The sequence below is a fragment of the Zerene cesonia genome, chromosome 11 (genome assembly GCF_012273895.1).
Source record: "Zerene cesonia ecotype Mississippi chromosome 11, Zerene_cesonia_1.1, whole genome shotgun sequence".
Taxonomy (NCBI): Eukaryota; Metazoa; Arthropoda; class Insecta; order Lepidoptera; family Pieridae; genus Zerene; species Zerene cesonia.
This window is the reverse complement of record NC_052112.1, coordinates 6495955-6513293: the sequence shown is the minus strand read 5'-3', so window position 1 is coordinate 6513293 and position 17339 is coordinate 6495955. Positions and strand designations below refer to the sequence as shown.

General features: G+C 32.3%; 4 protein-coding genes across 4 annotated transcripts in view; 2 read left to right on the top strand and 2 right to left on the bottom strand.

Moving 5' to 3' along the window:
- The window catches only part of LOC119830558 (EF-hand domain-containing protein 1-like), a 43513-nt gene extending 42059 nt beyond the window's left edge, over positions 1 to 1454 (top strand). Inside the window, exon 13 of the mRNA XM_038353619.1 lies at positions 1090 to 1454. Coding sequence (XP_038209547.1) covers positions 1090 to 1347 — 258 coding nt within the window. The 3' untranslated portion in view covers positions 1348 to 1454. The remainder of the gene's footprint in view (positions 1 to 1089) is intronic.
- A 1686-nt stretch (positions 1455 to 3140) lies between these two features.
- LOC119829889 (probable Golgi SNAP receptor complex member 2) lies at positions 3141 to 10270 on the bottom strand. The gene is made up of 4 exons (XM_038352590.1): positions 9893 to 10270; positions 9715 to 9820; positions 9402 to 9582; positions 3141 to 3465 (listed from the first exon to the last, which is right to left on the bottom strand). The coding sequence occupies exons 1-4, from the start codon at positions 10021 to 10023 to the stop codon at positions 3257 to 3259; spliced, it is 627 nt and encodes a 208-aa protein (XP_038208518.1). The 5' UTR covers positions 10024 to 10270; the 3' UTR covers positions 3141 to 3256.
- Positions 10271 to 10665: 395 nt separating this feature from the next.
- On the top strand, positions 10666 to 12768 carry LOC119829882 (neuronal membrane glycoprotein M6-a). Its single transcript, XM_038352582.1, has one exon. It carries the CDS (start codon positions 10798 to 10800, stop codon positions 11545 to 11547), a length of 750 nt encoding a protein of 249 aa, XP_038208510.1. The 5' UTR covers positions 10666 to 10797; the 3' UTR covers positions 11548 to 12768.
- Positions 12769 to 13966: 1198 nt separating this feature from the next.
- On the bottom strand, positions 13967 to 15968 carry LOC119830557 (piggyBac transposable element-derived protein 4-like). The gene has a single exon (XM_038353618.1). It carries the CDS (start codon positions 15966 to 15968, stop codon positions 14133 to 14135), a length of 1836 nt encoding a protein of 611 aa, XP_038209546.1. The 3' UTR covers positions 13967 to 14132.
- Positions 15969 to 17339: the final 1371 nt, after the last annotated feature.

Below are 17339 nucleotides of genomic sequence, written 5' to 3'. Positions count from 1 at the left end.
TAAACTTAAATTCGATAAAACTATGAAACTTATAGCTTCCTTCTCAAACTTACAGAAATCATAAATCTTGCCTGTGAGTCAAGTTCACAATGAAACCATAACTCACGACATGACAATTGCAAATTGATTTATGTAGGTATCTACCTACTAGGTAGTACGTACTAAGAATGTGGATTTAAAAGTATGAAGGCATAACTCATACCAGTTGAAGACTTGTCGCATGTGCAGGCTTCGAAATGAATAAATCGTTTATGGCAAGTACTTGTAGGTACGTCTCTCCGCAAGTGGGAGCTAGATAGACTTGACCGTTTTAAAAAAAAACCACAAATTTCGGTGAGGTCACTCCTTATGAGGGTGGAACATAATTTAAAAACTAATAAATTAATAAAAGTAACATGAAAGTATCCTTAATAACACGAAAAACTAAGAATATATATATTAGCAACAAGACTAATTAAAAACTTTCATCTGCATTCGTATACAATTATAGAAGAAGTTTTCCCATTTATAACGCGCCATATCACTGGACTTACCGGTGTATGCATTAATTAGCTTCTATGTGTCCACTAGAGCAGGATTATTTCGGACATGTGTCCAACGTATGAGCGCAGTAACTATCATGCAATTAAATTGTCGGAATCACCAAATTGAATTTGCCGGTAAATATGCATGAACTGAAAGAGATATTGCACGTAGGTACACTGCCATTTGCCTTTTAGCTGAATTGTCAACGTTAATAATGCAATGAGGAATGCTTTTATTTGATTTCTGTTTCGAAATTGATATTGCGAGGGGAAATTAAATGCGTTTACAACTTTGTTTCAGTAAATTGTTTATTTACTGGATTTAATAATTTGCAATTTTAAATGTCGTTACATATTATGTAAAATTTTGTTCCTATAAGTATGAATCGTTTACATAATATGATGTACGGCTTAGAGACTTTTGAAACACTTTACAGTTTAGAGACTTAGATAAAAAGAATATAAAGTTTTTTTGTTCATGTTGTTATCTCATATAACAATCCTAACTGGACAAACCTTTCATCGCTATTACGCCTAACACTTATATTGCTTTATTTTCCCGAAGGTGCCCGATTTCATGCGTCTCCCTCCCGATGCGTATGAAGCCGTGAAGAAATACAGACGTGAAGTGCCCGAAATATCGCCAGCGGCATTACGAGTAGCTGACTACCCTCGTGAACCGCACCCTGATGTGGACACTTGTGTCAACCCTCCGCCTGAAGCAACGGGACCTTGCGTCAGAAAGAAGGAAGACGTATCGTTCGCGTGCCCGCACGTTGCCCCGAAGATGCCTTGCTGCGATCCAGATAAACGCGAGAAATAATATGATATAATTTCTTTAATTTGTTTGATTGATTGTTTCGCTTTTTGGTTGAAATCTAAAATCTGGGAGCAAGAAGGAATAGCCTAACTTTAGAAAGCCTAACTTTGAAACAGACTAACTCTTTTTATGAACATAAAACAAGCATTTCAGTTTTACACACGGCCAGTCATCATCCGATAGGTACGCATGGCAATGTCGCATAAAAGACGTATTTTGGGTTCAGTTAGTTTATATACCTGCAGTAAATTATTTTTTGTTGAGATAATTTTCATATAAAATAACAATATTTACAATTTTACTGTGTGGGCATTAGTACTACAAAAGAATGGAAATTAGCATCAATAAAACGAAACTACAGCTGTCCTATTTTCTCGCTTTGCTATCGGCAAATGAGAAAATAGGAAAGCTATTTTCTAGCTTTACTTGGAAAACAGGGTACAGACGCGAACGAGGGCTAAATTTGTATGCGTTTCGTGTCCACGAATAGGATTATCTGTTTACATAGATTAGCGTATTACTTATATATCTGCTAGCTAAGGCGCCTTGTTTGTTTTAACATATATACCTTCTATATCCAATTAAAGTTTTACGAGATTTACATGATACAATCGAGGAAAAGCCAGTTCTATAGTATAGAGTAACGCAGTCAAAACGCATCCATTTTATTATAAAATAACGGTGCGGCTTCGCCTATGGTATATATACAGCCGATTGCACTAAATGGTCACGTATATAATATATACGTGACCATTTAGTGCAATCTAAAATTTAGCATATGCTAAGGTGGAAAAGTCTTTGAAATCGATCCAGCTTTGCTTAGCGCGTTCAGAATCTTCAGTTTAATATTATTAGTACTTACTACTACATATTTAATTAATACTAGACGCTCGTCCCTGTACTCAAGATTCTTGTTTTATTTAAAGGGAGCATTTTATTAGGATAAAAAGTCACCCTATCACCCAAGTCAGCTCATACTCTGTCTGTATACCAAATTTCATCAAAATCCGTTCAGTAGTTTCACCGTGATTGATGGATAAACATCCAAACAAACTCTCACATCTATAATATAAGTGTGATTAGTCGTTTCTGTGATTAGTCTTTTCTGTAAGTAGATAGTTATTAGAGATATAATTAAAATCTTATCGTGCACCTTATTATTTGGAAAAAAGTAACCCGGCAGTTATTGATATCACCTAATGAATAAATAGATTGACATGTGAAAATAAATATTTGATTATTCATAATTGACGCACAAGCTTAGAAATAAATTATAGTCCATGATATTTACCTACGTAGTGAATCAAAACAGTTATTATTTCGCAGCTGTTTACAAAGATTTTACTTGCCGCTTGTGCAATACCGGATAGCAAACAAATATGGAGGTAATATTTAATATTATGCACTTCTAAATTATATCGTCCGTTTGATTTTCGCAGTATATAACAACTATATTGGAGTTTATCAGTGCACCTATACTAAAATATTAAATATAATTATTTTATATCTTACAGACAAATGGAAGTTAATAATAAATTTTATTGTAAAACCTTGGCCTTTAAGTTTTTATTGATAGCATTAAAGTAACTGGGAACCCAGTACTATTGTGTATCTCTTGTTTATGTAATTAATGCAATGTATTAACTATTAATAAATAACGTAATTGCATCTACAGATCAAATGTCGAGCACAAAGAGGAATCAGATTAGAATAATTACCCACAATTTATTAAACAATAGGTTTATTTTTGAAATTAAAATATGATGATCTCACAATTGTTAAGAAAACTACAAATGGTAGGTATAATGTTTTTAATTGTAATGACTTTTATACACATAAACAATATAACGTAGCAACGATAAAATACATTCTTAAAAAATAAATATCTTAAAAGCGAATAGTTACAATATATCTATGTTAGATATATTATAACAAGGACAATCACAGATAATGTTACAAACATTCCACCGTAGAGGATGTATTTGTCTTGAGAGACCCGCCTTTCTATAAGGGAGATTGTTGCATTGGACAACCCTAAAGTGTTTGCCAAGTCTATAAGCCTGCGGTGGGCACCCTTCAATGTATCGCGGTTGTAGCGAAGCGTCTCCAAAATATTTGATCCTGTAAGAACAATTTATGTACTGTAAAGATATTTCACATACTACTTTAATGTTTAACTAGGTGATATCACTATACCCACACTAGCTGCGCCCCGCGGTTTCACCCGCGTAAGTCCGTATCCCGTAGGAATATCAGGATAAAAAGTTGTCTATATGGTCTTTCAGTTGTTCAGGTATCCACGTACCAAATTTCATTCGAATTTTCTTTTTTAAACTGTATATTTGCGATGTTAAAACATACACACGTATAATATTACTACAACACTTTCGCAAGTTCTGAATGGTATGTGTTGCTGTCAGTTAAAATTCTGATAATGAAGCATAAAAAAATAATTCCTAAAGCGGTGTGCGAAAGGAGTGCTATTGCCCTTTGAGTGGGAAAATGTTTCATAGATACCCACGGCACCCGGGGAATCGGCCATGGGTTATGTCAGATTCCTACCGACTAAACTCCACTGCGTTCCGTCGAGCCGCTTTAGTAAGGGGACGTGGGAGCTGATAAGGATTCCTCCGCGACCAGTACCATAGAAATACCATTCCAGTACCTGAATACTTATGTTAAATAAATTGATGTATAAAAAAAACAGTAGAGGTAAATGTGAAGGTATTTTGTTATATCCCTCTCTGACGTCACAATGGAGCAAAAGAAGAGTGGTTTGACGAGAAATTAATTATGAAACTTGCATTTAACTGAAATTTGTCTGAAATGAAATATGTATACAGAAAGAGGTAGTGACGGGAGAAAATAACAATTGAATACAATGAAAACACTCGTTTATAGGTCCAAAAAGAATTAGCCTAATCCTATATACGGCATACGTAAGGCTTATCTATATGCCCAGTCCTAAAGATCCTAATATACAATTTGTATCAGAGATCTATATATATGTGCTCAGAAATTATTGTTATTTGTAAATATATTATATAACTAGCTTCATCCCGCGGCTTCACTCGCGTGGTATCCGGACAAGAAGTCAAAGACATTAAAAATATAAAACTTAATATATATTTATAGCTAATATTTTACTGGGTTTTAATTGCTACTACATTACTATAAATTCCACACCGGAATGAGATATTTGTATTAAAAAGATTGTATTCCTCTCCATTAAATATATAGTCTAATTAACAGCATAAATAATTTCAACTAAAATCTTCAACAAAAAATTCATAAATTTTATTGACGTGTTTATTAAATTCAAAATTCATATTTATATTATTTATTATTAATATCACCTAAACACAGTAACAGTTAATTAACATAACTGGTTTCGACAAATACCTATATCGACATCTATTGTCAAGGTTAAAGAATTTACCTTCGGTGCAGAGTTGTTTAAAATACAAAATATTACGAAGGTAGATGTAGCCGAGTTATATTCCTAAATCTCGATGCTCACAACTATTCGAGTCTCGTGCAGTTCCCATGAACAGAAATATCTCAAAGGCTGCAATCATTTAATTACCTCGAACGTGATAATAATTAACTACTTGTATCGTAGATGTTGTTTAGAGTAGTGTGGAACAAACTTTGCGCGACTTTGATCGGACTCGTTTTTATTGAAACCATATAATAATTAGAATGGCTTGGTTTTATCGATAGATATTTTTTGTAGTGAATCTTCCATACACAAAAGAGTTTAGTGATAATAAATAAAGGTGCACCGGACGCGAATGACAATTCAAAATGTGGTGAGTAATTATTTGTTACCTATCGAAATACACGAAGTCGTGAAATTGCGTTCATAAATCGACACTTCCACCTTCGTTTGACTTAACACAATACGGACGAGCCAAACTATTATGTTGAAACATTATTTACACTTGTTAACTTTGGCTCGACGATATAAAATATTGTCTTCACTATCCTATGGACACACACGGACTGAACTTGCTCCAATAGTAATTAAGATCGTACGGGAAACCACTGAAGTGTACTGTCGTCGAGTTTTGAACGCATCGGTTCTGTATTAGTAATAGATGTTTGCATTGCCCACGTACGCGGCAAACAATTGATAATTAAGTATTCCGTTTTGTTAAAATATGGACATTACTTACATAATCACGTGGTTCTAGCGTTTTTATGGATGATTATTTTTTATTTTTCGTAGGGCTACTTATATTTAAAAATCAGTTTCATTGAAAATATAGTAGACAATAATGAAGTCTATGAAGCTATGCAAGACAATCGTTTAATATAAACATTTTTTTACATTAATTACATATTATTTTTTACTATTGTTATACACATATAAGAAATATTTATAGAAGTTGCGTAATTCTGGAATGACGGCATTATAAGTAGCTAAGTATATACAAATATTAATATTTATGTATTACGTATGTATAAGTATGTTTTAAGTTTTCTCATCAACTCGAGAATATAGACGCCGTTTATAGAATAAATCTCATTCTTTTATATTCTACACACAACGATATTATTAAATATTTATGCAAAACATGTTTTTTGTCAGCCATTATATTTTCTAAAAATTAAAACTAATTTATCAACCGACTTCAAAAATATTATTCAAATTATTATATATTTTTTGGCTTTGTTACGTCAGAAATTTAGACATGGAATCTATGTTGACGATTTTTTTTTATTTCAAAAGCCGGCGGCTGCCGTCTCTCCATATTCCTTGGGTGTGCAATTTCTGGTTCTAATCTAATTTGCCAGTGTTGCAAACATAATGCTACAAATATAAAAATTGGAAATACACCTCTTCGAATTTCTTTAAACGATTAAAAACCATGCTAATACAGGGGCAATATTGTGAATATTTGTCAAATTATTCTGTGAGCAACATACTAATTAATTAGTGATTAATTTGTTTAGTAAAATCAAAGCATTTTTACTAAATCACATATTCTGATTTTTGAGCGATGATACGACTCATGTGTGCGTGTAGCTCTGTGTACCGACAGGGCTAGCCGAGATCGTCATTGCGTTAGCTTTTGTAGTCCCTTTAAATATACAACAAAACAGAATAGACTAACAAATATAAAGAAAGGCTTCATTTTCTTCCCCCAATTATATTCATAATACATAAGAATAATACACGTATTAAAAAATGGAAATACCTATTCATTGAAATGTCTACCCAAAAGAGGATATTTTTTGTCTAACCAACACTGGATATTCTATATATATTGTGTATGGAGTTGTTCCTAATAAATGATTGAAGACGTATATTTTTACACGCTTTTTATTAGCTTCACCTGTATGTTTGTTTGTATGTTTGTTTGTAACCGACTTCTTTGGGCGCGATTTTGACCCACTTTAAACGGCCAGATTTCGTTCAAACTTTGTAGATTTATTGAGGACCGATGACAATACACTAATTTGATAAAATTATTCCATTTTTCAATTTGCAAAATATGATTTTTGTTAAAGCGTGTTTTTTAGTTTTTTTTAAACTATTATTTATTTATGTTATGACTCGTATGAGAATACGTAGAACTTGGGTTTATTACACGATCTGAACATTGAGCACACAGAATATATATTTTTCAAATAACAAATTCAACTTCTGTGAGAATAAAGGGCTTAATCGTCTAAGTTCTTCAATAACAATTTGGACTTGTGTCTTTAGTGTTGTATACTCACTACCTGCGCCCCGCCGTTTCACCCGCGTAAGTCCATATCCCGTACATTTATCAGGCTAAAAAGTTGCCTATATGTTATTCCAGTTGTCCAGCTGTCTACGTACCAAATTTAATTGCAATCGATTTAGTAGTTTAAGCATGAAACAGCAACAAACACACACCCATCCTTACAAACTTTCGCATTTATAATATTACTAGCTGCGCCCCGCGGTTTCACCCGCGTAAGTCCGTATCCCGTAGGAAAATCGGGATAAAAAATAGATGTTGGCCGATTCTCAGACCTACCCAATATGCTTACCAAATTTCAGAGGAATCGGTCAAGCCGTTTCGGAGGAGTATGGCAACGAAAACTGTGACACGAGAATTTTATATATTAAGATATTTATAGTAGGATAGTAGGATAGGATAGTAGGAAGCAGGATAGGATAGGATTAGTAGGATAGTAGGATTTTTATTATATTACCCTATCACTCCTTCAGTCCTCATATTTATTTATCACGTCCATTGATTGATCATTAATTTTTTTTGATATTTAGAATTATCGTAAGTATAGTTTAATGAAGCTAGTTTATATGCCACATGGCTATTATTAACCGTATATTTTCTAGGTACTATTATTTACAGATACTAATTAAAAAAACTGTAAATCAATGGGAATATTGAAGAGTTGGAACATGCAAACAATCAGTTACCTCCCAAAAAGCAATTTTATATCAGTTCTTAGAAATTAAAAGTATCATTAGGATGATTTTCAACCAACTTAGGAAAAGAGAAGGTTCTCAACTCGACTTATACTTCAGAACTTTCGACTGGGTGAACCGATTTTGGGGATTCTTCTAAATCTATCTATCTATTATATATCTATCTATCTACTATATATTGAAATTTGGTTTAGTTTTCTCAATTTGAAAGCGGTTTTGTCACTTCTTAAAAAAACAGGCGGGTGGGTAGTTTTAGGGGTTCAAACTGACAACGCCTTACTCAAAAAGTACAGAAAGGAATTTCTTGTCTCAGTTATTAACAATTGTTAAAGTGATTTTTGTGTTTTAATGTATAAAAAGATATGGTTTTGTGCAAATTGAATGTTACATGTTATTAATTCAACAATTTGGACAAAATTACCCCAAAACCATTTCAGTTAACTATAACAAAAAAATGTGAGGTAAAGATTTCCTCTTTAATAAATTCATTAAAAGTAGTGTATGTATACAATATTGTTCTCATCTGGTCTCATCACCATTTTCATTTTCTTTTGCGTAGAAAATATTTATATTCCTCAACATACTAAAAAATTTCAAAGATTACAGTATTATTGCTTCTTCAATTAGATATGTTAGATACATTGAGTATTTAAAGTAGATCAAAACATATAAATTCAATTACTCGAACTTTGTGAAGCTTAGAGTCAAATAACTTGTAAAAAGAAATATGAACACTACAATATCCAGACTTCTGTCTCTCCATAGTATAAAAATTAATAACTGGATAGTTTGTTTTTTTTGGTTGGACATATCTTGTCCAACTCAGGATCTAAAAACTGGATTTCAAGAATTGCCTTGATATAAATGTTATTGTTAAAATCTCAGAAAAATACTCAGGTACTATCACCTAGATGCATTAGTGTGGAGGTCTTTCAAAAAACTCATCTCTTGTAAGTAGAATCTTGGGTACTTATTACTACAGTAACGAATAGCCTATATAAATTATTAGTCTTATACTTTAATCCTCGATCTAAGGTTGCCTGGAAGAGATCGCTACCTTAGCGATAAGGCCACCTATTTGTACGTAATTGTGTCGTGTGTTTGTGTCCTTTTTGTATTTGTCCTTTTGTATTGGTGCAAATAAAGAATTAACTTTCTAACCTCCTAACTGAAAAAGATACCAAAATCAGACCATCATACAATGAAATATTAATCATTCTACCAAAAAGGACACCAACATTCTGAGGGAGGTACTCCATATTCGAAAATAGTAATATATAACAAAATAATCATAAATACAAAAATAAATTACATCAATTGATTGAAAACGCAGAGTTGTTGAGTAAAAAAGTAACAAAATGTTTATATAAATTGAGAATCTTTGTTTTTGGGAACATTAATTGCGAATAACTCCATTGCAATATAAACGAAAGACAAACAAATAAACTCACACATTCATTACATTAGTAAGTAAGTAAGGAGTATAAGAATATTAATTGTTTACATTCCTATACCCTAGGATGTGACTGGATCAACTCATAGTTCTAGAAAAGCCCTCATTTGCTCATAGCTCATAGTTATAAGGGTATCTGAAACATTTGAAAAGACTTAATATTAAATAACAAACCTGTATGTAGCATCTCATCTACATTTCTATGCGAGTTCTGTAATGATGCATTTTCTTGTGCCATATAATCCACAGTGATTGCCATGTGGTCATTCCCAAAACGTCTGCTTAACAACTGGTCCCTTTCTGTCCTTTCTTGTTCCCGCCTTCTTCTTTTATTTTGAGCATTTATTAGTGACGCCTGTAATTACACAATAAAAAATGATAAGACATAATTTATTATATCATAAAATGAGTGATTAAAGTTCTAGAACATTTTTGAAATTTAATTATAAAATAATGAAAACCTTTATGAAATGCATTATTTGATTACCTGTATGTGTTTATTGTCATATTTGAGTTGGTCGACCCTCATTTTTGCTGTAGGTCTTTGATTGATAGGTGTTTTAAACACCATGATATCTAGTTTCTCACAATTCCTGAAAGTAAAAAATACGTTGATTATAAACTTCTTTTATAAATAGAGCAAAAATAAGCAAAACATTTCTTACCCATTAATTTGGTTTATCCTCAATTGAATGTCATTTTCAATTTTTTCTGGATTTGGATCATTATCAAGTTTATGAAATAAATCAGTTGTTTCTTGAATTAATTGACTGGTCTGATGATAAAGTACCTCCATAGCACGAGCTTCATAAAATGATGTGTAGCAGATGATATTTATCAAGAATAGATTTAAAAGACTGTAGCAATAGCCACTAAGAATAAAGAATTCTTTGGAATGTAAATGTTACTTCTGATACTTAAAAGCCTATCTTCTAAACAGCTCCTGCCTTTTAAATGTTTGGCCAAAAACTTAAATATGTTTTCAATGTTGAAACCCTAATTGAAACTTGAAAATTGAAACATTGAGTAAAAAAGTAAACTGTCATATTAAATGTCATTTCGACGTGGCTATTCTGCATCGTTTAGACCACAGATTAGTAATATGTACTACGTCCACACACAATGATGCAGCCAAAAATTTATATAAATTACCTAATTTTTTTATATTTTTATAAAGTCTTTGGATACAAGAAAAATATTTACTCATAATCTTACATTCATTAAATTTAACTTACAATTATTATAATATTTGCGTAATGATGATAAAATTGTTTTGGTACTCTAATCACATTCTACAAAGTACGGGTAAAGAAAAGTGATTCATAAAGCTTCAATAAAAATATTTTACCTCATTTACGATTGGTAATTAGATATGAGTTTTATACAGACAATTAATAACCTGTACTGTACTTAGAACTTGTCGGTTCAGTTTATATCTGTGGCACGAAATATGATATATCAGTCAACATTTTTTTCTTCTGACTAGGACTGTTTAGACTAGAAATTCTAAATAGTTAATACGTAAACAAAGGTTTTATTTTGTTTTGTGTTAAAGTGATAAATTGGAATAATGGGTGATTCGTGTCAAGCTTGCCTTACGAGAATCCCCCATGCGACTCTTATAGCTACAATAATGTGCTGTTTGGGCGTGGGGGTATTTTGTGGAACTATGTATCGAGGATCGGCACTTTCTATTTTGATGTTCGACGAGGTTTTTCACTTTCGTCTTATATGGATCGAAGCATTGCAGATGATTTTCATCGTTGGTAGTGCTTGTATGGCTGCTTTGGGTTTCATGTTATTATGCTTAGGTTGCCTAACCACAGGTGCCACACGACAAAAGGTTTATCGAGCATGGAGAGCTAGAGTCGGTGGAAGAATATCTTGCGCAATATTTATGATAATCACATACATTCTCACATTCACCTGGCTGATTCTCCTCGGATTTCTCGTTATCACCACATTCTTGTTTACAATATTTTGGAAGCTTTGTTCAAAGCCAAGAAACATAGACCTATCGACATGCATCGATTTTACTCAATTTGACTTTATGTTTCCGTCTTCTGTAAGACAAGAAGATATGAAAATTTGTGAAGCACACAAAGTGAAATTATTCTGTAAAGACTATGTTGAAAAAGCTGAATTCATGTTTATATTAGCAATGGTTTCTTGCATTCTGGTAATTTTAAGTTTAGTTCACTATTTGATGTGTCTTTCTGCTAATTATGCACATATTCGTGACCATGAGAAATTCCAAGAATTACAAGAGCTGCAATACCTAACAAACCCTGACTTGCATGCTTCTAAAGACAGATTCTAGTATATGGCCCGCGCACCTTTACTGCGCTCCCTTGAGGCCACTACTAAAATGTGACAAAATTAAGAAAGATGTTGAGGAACGTTATTGTGTTCACTGTTTTAAATATAGAAAGACTGAAAATCAGTGGAAAGAAATATTAGTATAGACTTCTTGATTATAACATATCTTGATGTTTCAACCACTGAAATATTGCACTTTAGTGCACATTTCTTATAAGATTGACTTATAATCCAACATTCCTTAGTTTAAGATTATTGAGAACATACTGTTGATTAAGAACGTACAAGTCACACTATTTGCAAGTATTATAAATCTTCAGTATTCTGTATCTGTTTTTAAATTTAAAAATATATACGTAAGATATGCATGTAATTCAAATGACAATGTTTATTTGAATAAATAGTGAAGCAGAAAGAAAGTTAGTTTTCCATTTTGCACAAAATGTAACTGTCGTTATTCTGAATTAAGAATATATATTTGTTTGAAAAATTGTTGTATCCCACTGATAAATAGCAAAATTGAATAGTTTTAATTACATGTATTTGTATGTAATCATTGTAATATTATTGTATCTAGATATAAGTAAACATACATAATTGAATAAAACAATTGTGACTTTGTAACTGACAGTTCAATTATAATAGTACAATAGATTAAAAGTAAGATAGGACAAAATTTTACTTACCTTTATGACTTGTAAACTAATACTTATAAATATGCCAAAAGGTTTTAAACAAATTTCATTACACTTAATATAATTTATAGTAAATTTCTTAACACTGAAAATACAAATTTTTTATTGTACTTTGGTTCATGTACCAGGCAGTTAAATGTTAGGTTAGATAAGAAGCATTTTAAAATGCATTTCAAGAATTTACATTATTTTTGTGAAGTTTTTGGTATGTATTTACAGCTATAAGTTATGTTAGGCCATAGTTAAGCCTGAACTAACATAAAAACGGACAGCTAAATACTAATAAGTTAGTTGTAGCCACAATAGTTATAAGGTTATATTTAGCATAGCTAAGAACACTTTTGAAGTCTATTTATTTGTAACTTTTGTTATAGTTTATATACTCCAATGTTTAAGACAATAATACAAACACTTAATCATAACATTATATCCAGATATAAAAGGATTTCTTCCAGTTTTGTAGCTTAGTTTGAGCACTCCCAATATATTATCACCTTAAAAGTGTACCAATAAAATGTTCATTTTAATGTCTTTTTTTTCTTTCGTTTCTCATTAGTCATTGCATATGTATTATTCTTCTTAATTTTTATAGTTGGGTTTAATTCTTGACCCTAAGGGTCAATAAAATTAAGAGTTCTAGTACAAATGTATGAATCATAGCAATGTTAAAGATCAATTAAAGCATTCATAGAAGTTTAAAGTATTGAATTTATCCTACATTTCAGAAATATCTTTGTCTTTAAACAATTACGTTCATGTAATAATTCTTTCACAACATGTATAACTCAGTGTAATAGTACAAAAAATTCTAATTGATGCTACATATTTAAATATAGGTAATATTTCATGAGAAACTTAAAAAATATTTCAGTAATCTATGTTCTTTTAATTTTTCCCTACTTCGAAAATTGAGTAGGTTCACTAAAAAAACCTTCTAATTCTATTCTATTGTTTGAGCATCCAACCCTTTAACAAGCAAGAAGCTGCAATCGACTTCATGATAAATGTTATCGATTTAAAATTATAGATGGCGTTGAATGTATTGTAATAGCTAAATTCAATCTTCGTTGACCATTTGTCTGCTGCGCGTTGGTACTCTCAGTTTTTACTACAATAGTTAAAATTATTTGCCAACAATACCAATGTATAGAATTACCAACTTACGCTTTACCGACCGACGAAATAACTCGCAGTCAATTATTTTTTTAATCAGTCAACCGTTGACTAAAACAGCAATCGATATAGTCCGTCGATTTAAGAAGGCTATATAAATTTTAATCGACCTCGGTTTTAAACATTTTCTCGGTTTGTAGATATACATACTGTCACATCCTGATATTATGTTTAAAGTCCAAATACTGATTCGATGAAGGACTAAGAAAAAATCGTTTTAACGAGACAAGAATGGCTAAATGTGTACAATAATTATTATGGAGCGCGTAGGCTTTAATTTCTTTGCATATGTTATATTTAACACTTTGATTGCCAAAGCTAAATTTGGAATTTTCTGTTAGTGGCCCATACCCTTTTTTTTAATCGATTAATTCTTAAGTAGAGCAACTACTATTTGTGGGTGTGTTTATGGTTTTAGTATAAATATATTATATTTTACATAATATAGCTATATATTACATTTGAACTCATAATTCCCCTAAATTACATTTATCCTTACGGGCCCATCACGCGACGTCGCGTTATGGGATATCTCAGCAAATTTAGGGGAACATGGAAAATACAAAATCTTCTAAGCATTTTAGACACCGAAGTCTGCAGCAGCTTTAGCAAATAACTTCTATAATATCATACTATTTACTAGGATAACAATTAGAAATTTCTTATCAGTCTTAGTAAACAAATCAGATCAAAAGGTTTATAAAAAATATTTGGTAAATTATTTTTTGGTACAAGTATGTAAAATAAAAAAACAGTCCATGCACATAGGTGGACTATCGGGACAATTTTTACATTCCATCGTAGTCTGCACTCGTTTTTTATTTTTATAGCAATTTCTGCAATCTTTTCTTGCGACTGCTTGCACTTTTCTTTCTGGTCCCGTTCTCATTGTCCTTTCCGTCGTTTTGACTATTTTCGTCAACCTATGACTTTGTTGACTTCGATTTCCCGATGAGGATTCGGGTATTTGGTCATTTTGAGGTAAAAAATGTTCAATGATGTTCTCCCTAAAGTCGTACAATGAAAGCTTAGGTTTTCCAGAGAATTTGTTATATAATAAACGAGAATTTACCAGACTCATCATCATCGTATGTATAAAAATTTTTAAATACCAACGTAAAGTCTTTCTTTCGCATGGGTAATATGAAATCATTTGATCTTGAAGATCAACTCCTGACATGTTTTCGTTATAACGTAGTATAGCCAATGGCTTAAGTGTTGTAATACCACGTTTACTTGTAACTTCTTGCATCTCGTCAGCGAACTCTGTCGATATATAATGAATTTCTCTCTTATCTTTCCATTTACCAATATGGACTCCATTTCTATACCGCGAGATGTTTTCGCCTCTTTTTAATTTATTTGAAGTAATAACGCGTGGATTGTCCTTACGTTTTTTGTTCAGTGTGCCGGTGCAATAAGTTAGTCGACGCAACAGTTTACTTGCTAAGTTATATGAATTATAAAAATTATCCATATAGATTGAATGGCCACCGTCCAATTTGTTATCCATCAATTTTTCGACAATTTTTTCGGTGTGGCCCTTTACTGCTGTTTCATCTTCTGTATTAGTAAATACATGGAAATTTAAAATCAAGCCATCTGGTTCTGCAAGCACATACAGTTTGATGTCATACTTGTGGCGTTTTCCTTTTATGTGATGTCGAAAAAAGAGACGACCACGCCATAAAACCATCGACTCATCTAAAGATAGGTTCTTGCCTGGATAATATATATTATTCATTGTGTTGTTGAAATTTGCAACTATTTTCTGGCATTTATTTAGACGTCTGGCAGTGACTTCTTCTTCTTCATTAGGAAGTGTAAAATGTAAACAGCTTAATATAATAAAAAATCGGTTTCGTGACATATAATTCGAAAAACATGATTTATATAACCAGTGAACCTTCCAATAATCTGTCAATCGGTTCATTTTTGCAGTGCCAGTATGTAACAAAAGGCCCAGAAATGTTTTGAATTCTTCAACTGTCAAATTTTTCCATCTTGAAATACGTGCATGACGATGTTCACTAGAACTTTTCATACTTTCGGCGTATCTGTTAGTGCACTCTACGATCATTCTCAAATATTCTTCATCGAAAAAGAGACAAAAATAATCTATTGGTTGTGATGGCGGTTCTATATGCAGCTTTGACTCTCGAACGAATGGTATTTGCTTTATGGACGAACAAGAAGTACTCCAGTGTGAAGTTGAGCCTTCGATGGCAGGTTCAGGAGACTCATGTGGCAGAGCTGACTCTTCGATCGTTTCATTTAAGCCCTCCCTTTCTGTAGACAAAACTCGAACTTCACTAGAGGGCGACTGAACTCCTTCTTCATCTTCATCCGACTCCAGGGTTGAGCTGCCTTCATCATCATCACCCAATAAAAAATCTTCGTCTTCATCACTTCCCATAAAATCATCATCATCGGAGTTTTCTAAAGCGTTGATAATATCCGATTCTTGCAATAAAACACGTTTAGATGGCACTCGCAAAGGTCCCTCATTTGGTCGTTTTGTACCCCTAGAGGTACCAGGTTGATGATCACTCATTATAAATATTAATTTATTATAAATATAAAATTTTAATAAAAAAAAACGTAAAATTTGTTAAAAAGCGACTAAAAGCAATTAAGAAAGCCGTCCGCATGAGCGGCGACACTTAAGCGTACTAACCAATTACGTAACACTAAAACAATCGCATGATTCTCATGGCCACGCCCACTTTACGATAGCTCAGTTCTTTCTTTAGTGGCCCATAACAAACACATTTGCTTCATACAAAGCTCTACGGACATATCACGCGTCGTCGCGTGAGGGGCCACATCGAAGAGTATTGGGAACACGCGACGTCGCGTGATTGGAAATTAACGTGTTAATGAATAAAAAGACAAAGTAAATTGCTATCTTTTCTATTCGATAAATACCGAAAACTGAATAAGAATAAATATTGTGCCAAATGATTTGTTTCGTTTGACTAGTATATTTTAATAATGCGTATGTACCTATTCATGTTTTAAAATAAGATTTTAATGATCCTGAACTTTTCACAATACAACACGCAAACACGGTATGTGTTAAGGGCTAATTACGCAAGATATTGTACTAAGTTTATGCCAACATCAGATTATAAATTATAATCGTGAATACGTCTTAACTACAAAGAGTAAAATAGATTCCTATCCACTACCTAGCTACGCGATTTGCCGATAAGAATCAAAACTAATTTATCTTATATGACTTTTCAAAAAATTTAGCACATTTTTCTTTTGGTATTTTCACTAATTAGAATATTGTGAATAAAAAAGATCTTTGACCCCATAGCTTTTCAATATTGATATCAATCACTACGCTTTAAAGTTGCCTAATACCACGCGTATAACGAATGCAAAGCTCTTGGCCTGAGACCTGAGGTTTATCAACCTCAAGTGTCCGCAGTCCGCCGTGCACCAATGCGCGTCCAGTAAGCGCGATCCCGGACCGAAACTTACAAGGTCTTTTCATCATATTAATCAGACGGTACCTACGGTCTGCACAGTCATAATAAATATTTTAATGTATAAATAGTTCTATTAATGTGAACTACCAACTCAAAAACGTTACGAATAAAAAATATCCGTTGTTTATTAAGTACCTATGTCGGTTATTAAACGTAGCCATACTATTTAACCAAATGGTTAATGGAAGTCATATGAAACTCTTGTGTGATCAATAAAATCTACAATTTTAATCTGGCGTCTGTAGGGACAAATTTCTTTTTGGTAAAGAGTTGTTAAAAAAAGTTGGTAAAATACCATATCTATTTAATTTACTATTATTGTTATTTCTTATGTCCACCATTTAGATTTGCCAAAGCATGTTTTGGGATTACAATTCTATGATTTTCATTTTAAAATCTATTAATTATAATAACGCGTTTAGGCG

Coding starts and splice junctions, on each gene's coding strand:
- LOC119829882 (XM_038352582.1), top strand. CDS start 10,798: ATGGGTGATTCGTGTCAAGCTTGCCTTACGAGAATCCCCCATGCGACT.
- LOC119829889 (XM_038352590.1), bottom strand. CDS start 10,023: ATGGAGGTACTTTATCATCAGACCAGTCAATTAATTCAAGAAACAACT. Junction 9,821..9,892: donor AGGATAAACCAAATTAATGG/GTAAGAAATGTT, acceptor TTTTACTTTCAG/GAATTGTGAGAAACTAGATA. Junction 9,583..9,714: donor ATGACAATAAACACATACAG/GTAATCAAATAA, acceptor GTGTAATTACAG/GCGTCACTAATAAATGCTCA.
- LOC119830557 (XM_038353618.1), bottom strand. CDS start 15,968: ATGAGTGATCATCAACCTGGTACCTCTAGGGGTACAAAACGACCAAAT.